This window comes from Tamandua tetradactyla, chromosome 2 (genome assembly GCF_023851605.1).
Source record: "Tamandua tetradactyla isolate mTamTet1 chromosome 2, mTamTet1.pri, whole genome shotgun sequence".
Lineage (NCBI taxonomy): Eukaryota > Metazoa > Chordata > Mammalia > Pilosa > Myrmecophagidae > Tamandua > Tamandua tetradactyla.
Window position 1 is genome coordinate 60098869 of NC_135328.1, and position 8634 is coordinate 60107502.

Genomic DNA, 8634 nt, shown 5'->3' on the forward strand with positions numbered 1-8634 from the left:
CCAAGAGACATTCAATCCCGGGGGATTTACAGGAAACTTCTAAATTAAGGGCAGCGGCTGCCGCAGTTGAAGGAAGGGGGGTGGGGGGGCACACCGTTTCTTGCGCCCAGGCAGCTGCCGTGAGCTCACGCCCCGAAATAGCCCCAGGGGCCCCTACCGCAGCTGCCACTCGGCCCGGCTGTCACTCAGAGGAGCGCGGAGCCCCCAGCCCGAGGGTCTCCTCCCCTCCGCAGCCCTGGGGCTTCTCCAGCCCACAGTCTCGGCGGCCTTCCCTTCCGACGGCTCTGAAGAGGCGGAGCTCCAAGGGGGCGGTCCCGGGGGAGGTGGGCACCGGGTGGGGGAGCGGCCGCGCCCCCCTGCCCGGCGGTGCTTCTGCCCCTACAAGGTTCGGGCCGCGGTGGGGGAGGGTCCCGGCCCCCGGCTCCGCCCGGTCCCTCCCCTCCTTTTAGGCGTCCGCGCGGCTGGGACATCCCAGTCCGGCTCGGTCCTCCTTGTCCGCCGCCCGTGCGCCGGGTCAGCGCAGCCAGCCCAGTCCGTCCGGTCCGCACCGCCCGTCGGCACCCCCCCCCCCCCCCACCACCGCAGCCATGGACGCCATCAAGAAGAAGATGCAGATGCTAAAGCTGGACAAGGAGAATGCCATCGACCGCGCTGAGCAGGCGGAGGCCGACAAGAAGCAAGCTGAGGACCGCTGCAAGCAGGTGGGGGCCCTGGGCCCAGTGCAGCTCCCTACCTACTCCTGCCCCCACCCCAGGATGGGGTGGACCCCTGCCCTGTGTCCCCTAGCTTAGGGCCTGCTCTCCAAGGCTGGAGATCTCCAGGGGCCACCCAATGTGGGGACCTAGGCCTTCACAGTAAGTATCCTTGGGCCCTAGCCAAAGCTACCCTCCATCTCACCCACCATAGCCTGGAGAGAAGCCCCCTTTCCACTCCTACCTTTGCAGAACAATGATGGGCCCTGGTCCTTGGGGCTTGAAGCTTTCTCTCTACCCTGACTTCCTGACTGGACTGTCCTTCATCCCTCTTTCTCTCCACCAACCTCCAAATATAACCTGCCACCACCACCACCCACACATAGCCCTGCCTCCTTCCTGGGCCTGGGCCCCCTCCCAGTCCTGGCTGACCGAGGCCCCTCTGTCCCAGCTGGAGGAGGAGCAGCAGGCCCTCCAGAAGAAGCTGAAGGGGACTGAGGATGAGGTGGAAAAGTACTCTGAATCAGTAAAGGATGCCCAGGAGAAGCTGGAGCAGGCCGAGAAGAAGGCCACCGACGTAAGTGTGGGCCTGGGTGGCCACAGGGAGATTTTGTACACTGGGGAGGGGCCCTGTGCATGTGGATGAGGGGAGAAGGGCACCTAGGTCTCCCCAGCACCCAGTCCAGAAATGGTTTCCTCTGAGGAACCCATGCTTGGGCAAACTTGCACAAAGAATCCTAAACAGCAGATAAATCAAAACCACCTACCACTTCCCCCAGAGGATTTAGACTTGTAATTCAGTTTAGTTCCAGTTCTTAGAATGTGCAGTGATCAAGCAATGAGTCATCGTGGGGGTGGGTGGTATAAGAATTTACCATCACCCTCAATCCTCCAGTTGACAACGGAGAGGCTGCTACAGCTACGTTTGTGGGGTGTATGGGGGACATGGGTATGAGGTGCTGGTGGGCTGGAGAAGGGGAGAAGAATCCTAACATGGGGCCCCTGAGTTACACCCTTGAGGGACCTTTAGAAATTCCTGGCCTTGACCCCTGACTCCAGCAGCCACGCTGAACACTCTCACCCCAGCTCAGGTTCTAATGCCTTCTCATTTACCGTCATTAAACTGTCAGCCTCACTACCATGCCAGGCCACAGGCCAGAGAGACAGGGTCACAAATGCCAAGACAGACACCTTGGCAGGTCCTACCCACTCCTACCCCTAACTCAATCTCCACTTCCTGCCATTTCTACCCCCCACCTTGAGATAGGAGAATGGCTACATAACTTTGGACCCAGTATTTTTCTTTTACCATTCTCCACCTCAGTGTCCCCATTTGCCTTCTCCCCAGCAAATGCTTTAAGATTAAGATGAGCCTCCAGCCTCGTTTGGGTCTATGTGGGGATTAGCATAAAGCGTGGTCTGAATATCACTGTTGACTATTCTCCATGTCCCTAACCCCACCCCACCCCCTATCACCGAGGTTGGGCTTCTCTGATCTCCAGTCTTTGGTTTTGGTTCTCCACCAGCCCTGGCACTTGGGAGGGAACTGACCTGCAGCTGCTAGGGAAGACGACCCTGGGCATCTGATACTCTATAAATAACCAAGGCCCAGTGCAGCTGGAGGCAGGACTGGAAACCCAAGGCACTGGGTGGGGGCAGGAGAGGAGGAGGGGTGGAATAGGACTGTTCTGGGGAAGCAGGGCAGCCATGCCAGGACTAGATAGGAAACACTGCCCAAAGTTGTGTGACCTTGAACACAGCACTTAACTTAGTTTCTCCATTGCCTCAGTTTCTCCCCCCACTCTTGCCTCCTAGTCGTCCATAGGGACTAGTAGTGCCTGCCCTGTAGTTGGGGAGCAGCACTTATAACCGGAAAGAGCTTGAGGAGCAAGAAAGGGCAACCACACTGAAGGTCAGTCCTGTGAGGAGGACCCAGGATTTCCCAGACATTCCAGAGTCATTCCATTGGCCCACCATTTTCCCACCACCATGAAGAGGGTTTTCCTTTTACAGAGTCTCATCTTTCTCTAGAGTTGTCTCCCAGTGTCCTCTAGAACCAATCTTCCCAGCCCCCAATGCTGTCCCCAGAATCCTTCCACACTGAGTCACCTGGCACTGTGCCCCGATGGGCTCCTTTCATTCTAGGTGGCCAAGCTCCAGGTGCCTTCAGCACCTGGACAAGCTACAATCTACATTCTATATAAGGTGCTGTGTTCACCCTGCCCTACAGCGTCACCCAAGTCCTGCTTTCCACCTTCTCTGCTCCAGTGCTGACTCCTGTCTTTATCACTTTCTGTTCCCCTACCTGGTCCTTTCTCTGATCCATTCTTAAGGTTCAAGGTCCAGAGTTAGCCACGGTGCTCAGCAGGCAGAGTTCTCGCCTGCCATGTCGGAGACCCGGGTTTGATTCCCGGTGCCTGCCCATGTGAGAGAGAAAAAAAAAGGCTCAAGGTCCATGTGTCTCTGAGGGAGAGAGAGAAACAATTTAACATTTATGGAGTGCTGACTATAGGCAATGTGTTCATGTACTTTCTGTATATTATTTTACTTTTTCTTAAATTGGATGTTTCATCAGAATCACTTGGGAGCTTTAAAAAAAAAAAACAGATAAGACTTCCCACGTTCCCTTCCTGGAGATCCTAATTCAGTGGATCTAGCATGGAGCTAGAGAACTGTTTAGTTTTATAAGCCTCCCAGATTAATCGCATTATCTCAGAATAGCCCTATGAAGGAGGAACTATTATTGGCAGCTCCAGTTATACAAGAGGAAACTGAGGCTTAGAGAGGCTAAACAAGTTGCCCAAGGTCACACAAGTGTTGAGCGACTGAGCCGTGCCTCAAAGACAACCGCCTCACTCGGAGCTGATGCTCTTGATACCAAACCTTCTCAGCATGTCCTATTTTCATGACTTAGGGCCCTTCTTGCCCTCCCTCTCTCATTTTCTTAAGGTATCATCAGTCTTCCTGGACCTCCTCAGGATCCGAGTACCTGTCAATCACACTGCCCCTGCCCCGCCCCCAGCTGCCTCTGTGGCCCCTAGCTACACAGCCGCAAGTTTGGCTGGCTGGCCTCTTCGGCCCCTTACTGGGAGTCTGCCTGGCAGCTGGTGACATCACAGAATTTGCTTCTGTGATTGGCTGTTCTTGGCCACAATGGGGTCTGGTTGGCCTAAATCCTCCCAACCACTTTACCTGGGCCAGACTTGGGGGCAGAGGGACGCGTGAGCAGATAAGCATCAGGAGACTAGGCACTATGCCAGAAGAGAGGTGTGGAGCTTGTCCAGAAATGGATGCTTGGGGCCGGAGCAGAATCCAGGCAAAAAATGGTGGGTTAGGAGAAAAATAAAGGTTGGAAATTTGGAAGCCAGGAAGCCTAGATTCTTTTTCTAAGAACCTTGCCGTCCTCTGGAGCCGCTCAGAACTGCTTCCGAGGCAGACAAAGCCTTTCTGAACTCTGATCTCTGACCCACAGGCTGAGGCAGATGTGGCCTCCCTGAACCGCCGCATTCAGCTGGTAGAGGAAGAGCTGGACCGGGCGCAGGAGCGCCTGGCCACAGCCCTGCAAAAGCTGGAGGAGGCTGAGAAGGCAGCTGATGAGAGTGAACGGTGGGCAGAGCGGGCCTTCGGGGCTGGATGGGGAGAGGGGAGAGAGCCTTCCCTCCCTGGTCCTAACTCTGCCTGTGCCCCTCTCCCTGTCCCTCAGAGGAATGAAGGTCATTGAAAACCGGGCCATGAAGGACGAGGAGAAGATGGAGCTGCAGGAGATGCAGCTGAAGGAGGCCAAGCACATCGCTGAGGACTCAGACCGCAAATACGAGGAGGTGACCGCCCTGCCCCCTTCACTCCCAAGCCCCAGATGCCCCAATCGTCCACCATTGATCTAGTCCTCCCCCCACCCCTCCCCAGGTGGCCAGGAAGCTGGTGATCCTGGAAGGAGAGCTGGAACGCTCAGAAGAGAGAGCTGAGGTGGCTGAGAGGTAAAGATACGCCAGTGACTGAGTGGGTGGCTGGGGGCATTCTGCACAATGGGGAGGCAAGTTCCCAGGCCCTGTCCTCTGACCCCCGCCTGCTGCCCCCAGCCGAGCCAGGCAGCTGGAGGAGGAACTTCGAACCATGGATCAGGCCCTCAAGTCCCTGATGGCCTCAGAGGAGGAGGTAGTGGCCTCTCTGGGCAATGGTGCCTTCTCTCAGCTCATCTTCCCCTCCTCTCAGGCTGCTCTCTCTTACCTTCTGGGGGTTGGGAAGGACCAGGGGCTTCCAGACTCTGCCTGCTGTCACTCTCACACCTCTGCTCTTTTCTTCTCTCCTCCACCCCTCTCCCACTGTGCCACCTCCACTGTCTCACCCTGCTGTGCCCTCACACCCCACCCACCCTGCCACGCACCCCTGCAGTAAATGTGGGGACCTAGAGGAGGAGCTGAAAATTGTTACCAACAACTTGAAATCCCTGGAGGCCCAAGCAGACAAGGTAGAGGGGTGTAAAGGGGCAGTGAGATTGGGGCTCCTGCAGGGGAGGTGATGGGGCCAGGCAGGGAGGGGCTGGGTGTTCAGTGAAGAAAAGATCATAAGCAGCTTATGGGGCTCAGTAGAGAAACAAAGGACTTATGGAGGCCATATACTGATGGTGTGTGTATATCCCTAAAAGTATTCCACCAAGGAGGATAAATATGAAGAAGAGATCAAACTGCTGGAGGAGAAGCTGAAGGAGGTAAGAGTCCCCTTCCCACTCCCAGCCTGCCTCAGGCCACCCTAATTCCTGCTAGAGACTGCCTGTGGCAGGGAATTTGGACATAAGGGTGGGAGATGGTGTTGACTTAGGTGGTGGTCAAATTAGGGGGTCTAATTTGTTTGCCATTTTCCCCTATCCTTCCTTTACCCCCAGGCTGAGACCCGAGCAGAGTTTGCTGAAAGGTCTGTGGCAAAGTTGGAGAAAACCATCGATGACCTGGAAGGTAAAAGGGATAGCCCCCTTTAGGCCTTTTTTAGCAGATCCACACCCTGTGACAATAACTCTGTCCCTCATCTTCCCATCCCATCCCACTTGCCACCATGATCCCTGCGAACTCCCTGGGCTGTGCCTACAATTCGAGGAGCTATCGTTGGCTACGGCCCATAGACTCCAGTGCTCCTCCCACTTCAACATGCGTGAGAATCACCTGGAGAGTTTTAAAACACAAGTTCCTGGGCCGTGCTCCGAATCCCTCGCTGACTTTGAACTTTTTCTTTATTAATGCTGCTCCCAGGCCACACTTTGAGGAGCCCTGATCTAGACAGTTTTCTCTCCAAGCACAGCCCAGCAGAGCTCTGTCACAGAGGCTGTTGAATAGAGAGCTGTCTGAATTAACATCTAGGTTCTCATGACAACGTTAACAGAAAATACTGTTTTAAGCTAGATTTGGTGGAAAAAAAACCATGCAGGTATTTGCTCATCCGTGGCTGTTTCTTGCTACTGTCAACAGCACTGTGCCTAAAATTGTCTTTCTTTTTTCTCCTATGATAACCCTTGCTTCTGGCCTTCTCAGGCCAGCTCCAATTCCATCTCCGACTTTAGGACTTTAGAACTTTCTGGCTCACAAGCACCCCCCCGCCGAAGGAAGCACCCTGTTTATCCAGAGCCCTGGGCCCCCATGTCCCTGGGGGAGGCAGGAGCCCCTTGGGGTAGAACCAGTTTGGGGGACAGAGAAGGACAAAAGAGAGACAGGATGCAGCGAGGGGAGGAGGGAGCCCTGACAGATGTCCAACCTGTTCTCTGGCCTGTTTCTCACTGTCTTTGTCCATCATTCTCTGATTTCTTTTTCTCTTTCCATTGCCCTCTCTCTTTCCTTTCCTCTGTCCCTCCATTCCCTCTCCCCACACTCTCACCTGGTCCCCCTCCCTCTGGACACCCCCCAGATGAAGTCTATGCCCAGAAGATGAAGTACAAGGCCATCAGCGAGGAACTGGACAACGCACTCAATGACATCACCTCCCTCTGAGCCTCACACCAGTGTGGCCCCTTCAGCCCCCTCCTCTCTTCTGCTTTCCATTCTCTCTATGGGGAGGGGAGCAGGCAGGAGGAGCAAAAACCGTTGATGTTGCACAGCCGGGCTGGGAGCAGCCTAGGGAGAGCCCCCATCACATCCGCTCCCATCCAGGCCCTTGCTTCATCCTTCTATCCCTCCACTTCCCCCTCACCGGCCTCCATCCACCTCTCTCTGCTGCTTAATAAACTCTTAATTTGGTCTCCATGCTGTTTTTCTGCCCCCCTAGAGAGCACTGCCATCGTCCCCACGGAGCACTAGTTAACTCCTGAGACGCTTTGGCTCTTACAGACACCCCCCAATAGTGTGACCCCCCTCCCCACTGAGCCCTCTCGCCAGCACCGTGGCCCACCCCGAAACCCCCCTCCCTGCTCTGTGACTCTCACCGCTGCATGTGAGCACGTGTGAACCTATCAAGCACCCCCACCCCCACTGGTACCTCTGAGAGTTGCCCTTCTGCAGACCCCAGGCTTGTCCCTGACTTTGGAGCGCTTAGCTGAGGTTCCAGGATCTGATGGAGTGCCAGGAGGGGAAGTGGGGAGAGGGTAAGGGGTGGGCAACAAGGGTACGAAAGGTCTGGGATGAAGTTCGGAAAAAACATTGGATGCCAGCAACATGGGGCTTTCACTGCAGCTGCAGGTCTGTTTTCTGACTCGTGTCTGTCTGTCTGTCTGGCCCTCCCTTTCCTGGCTCAGTCTTTGTCTTTACTTCTGTCTCTAACTTTCTCAAACCTTCTATGAGAAGACCAAATCAGTTTGTCTCAGGCCTTCCCATCCCACCTCCCGGACCCCTGACCCCTGACCCCGCTCCCACCCTGGGGTCCTGACTGAGGTGTCCAGTGTCGGTCCTGTTCCCTTTGTCCTGGTCAACCCGCCTGTTTGCCCCTGCCTTGGGGCCCTCAGAGCCCTGAATCCTTGCCCGCCTGTGTCTCCATGCCTGTGCGTCACCTCCCCATCCACGTCTCCCTGTGTCTCCCCGTCCTGCCCCCCTCGCCCTCCTCACGTGCTGCTTCCCCTCACAGAGACCTTGGCCACTGCCAAGGAGGAGAACGTGGAGATTCACCAGACCCTGGACCAGACCCTGCTGGAGCTCAACAACCTGTGAGGGCTGGCCCTGCCCCAGCCAGGCTGGAGTCCCCGCCTCCAGCCCAATAAAACGGATGTTTACCAGCATGGCAGGGCCCCATCAGCCTTTTCTTTTTTTTAGTGTGGGGGATGATGACAGGTAGGGTTTTCGAAATGCAGAAGGCTGACAGGGGTGCCTGGCGGAAGCAGTGGGGTTGGTAGCACCCTGAAGGAGCAGGACCCGGGCCAATGCTCGGGGGCGACACCCACCCAAACCCCCTCAATGGCCACTGTGGAGCTGGGGCGCCAGGCTATCGAACAGGGCTTATAAAGAGGCTGTGTGAAGCCGAGAAGCCCAGTAGGCCAAATTAGGGATGGGGGTGGGGGAGCACCCTGGCCCTCAACCCTGCAGGGCAACAGGGCAAAGTTGCTGCTGTGGGTGGCACTATCCTATTCCAGCAAGCGACTGTGCCAGGCAATGCATTCTGAAAGCATGACTGCAAAGGGCTGCACAGATTTTACTTGTGCAGGGCAAAAAGCTCTAAAGCTTCAGCCTCAATGTGATTTCAAACCTAGAGGCTATAACCTCCCTGACCTCAACACATACCCTGCTCACACACCTCTTGCATCGCTGTGCTCCCATGTGCATATATGGCCTTTTCCAATAAAATCAGTCATTTCCATCCCTGATGATCATATCTGTGACAGGTAGAATAATATCCCCTCCCAAAGATACCCTCATCCTAATCCCCAGGACCTGTGAATATGCCACTACCTTACATGGCAAAAAGAAATGTACAGGTGTAACTAAAGATTGGAAATCTTTCCTAGATTATGTGGGCAGGCCCAGTGTAATCA

The 8634-nt window shown here is 55.4% G+C and overlaps 1 protein-coding gene across 4 annotated transcripts; it reads left to right on the forward strand.

Moving 5' to 3' along the window:
- Positions 1–449: 449 nt before the first annotated feature.
- TPM2 (tropomyosin 2) lies at positions 450–7886 on the forward strand. Of its 4 annotated transcripts, none has more exons than XM_077147801.1 (9): positions 450–701; positions 1144–1269; positions 4165–4298; positions 4396–4513; positions 4599–4669; positions 5085–5160; positions 5338–5400; positions 5575–5644; positions 6585–6915. In XM_077147801.1, exons 1-9 carry the CDS (start codon positions 588–590, stop codon positions 6665–6667), a joined length of 855 nt encoding a protein of 284 aa, XP_077003916.1. In that variant the 5' UTR covers positions 450–587; the 3' UTR covers positions 6668–6915. The 4 variants fall into 4 exon arrangements, with proteins under 4 accessions (XP_077003916.1, XP_077003914.1, XP_077003915.1 ...); XM_077147799.1 differs by lacking the exon at positions 5085–5160 and adding an exon at positions 4772–4847 and having other exon boundaries at positions 451–701; XM_077147800.1 differs by lacking the exon at positions 6585–6915 and adding an exon at positions 7734–7886 and having other exon boundaries at positions 452–701.
- The last annotated feature ends 748 nt before the right edge of the window (positions 7887–8634 follow it).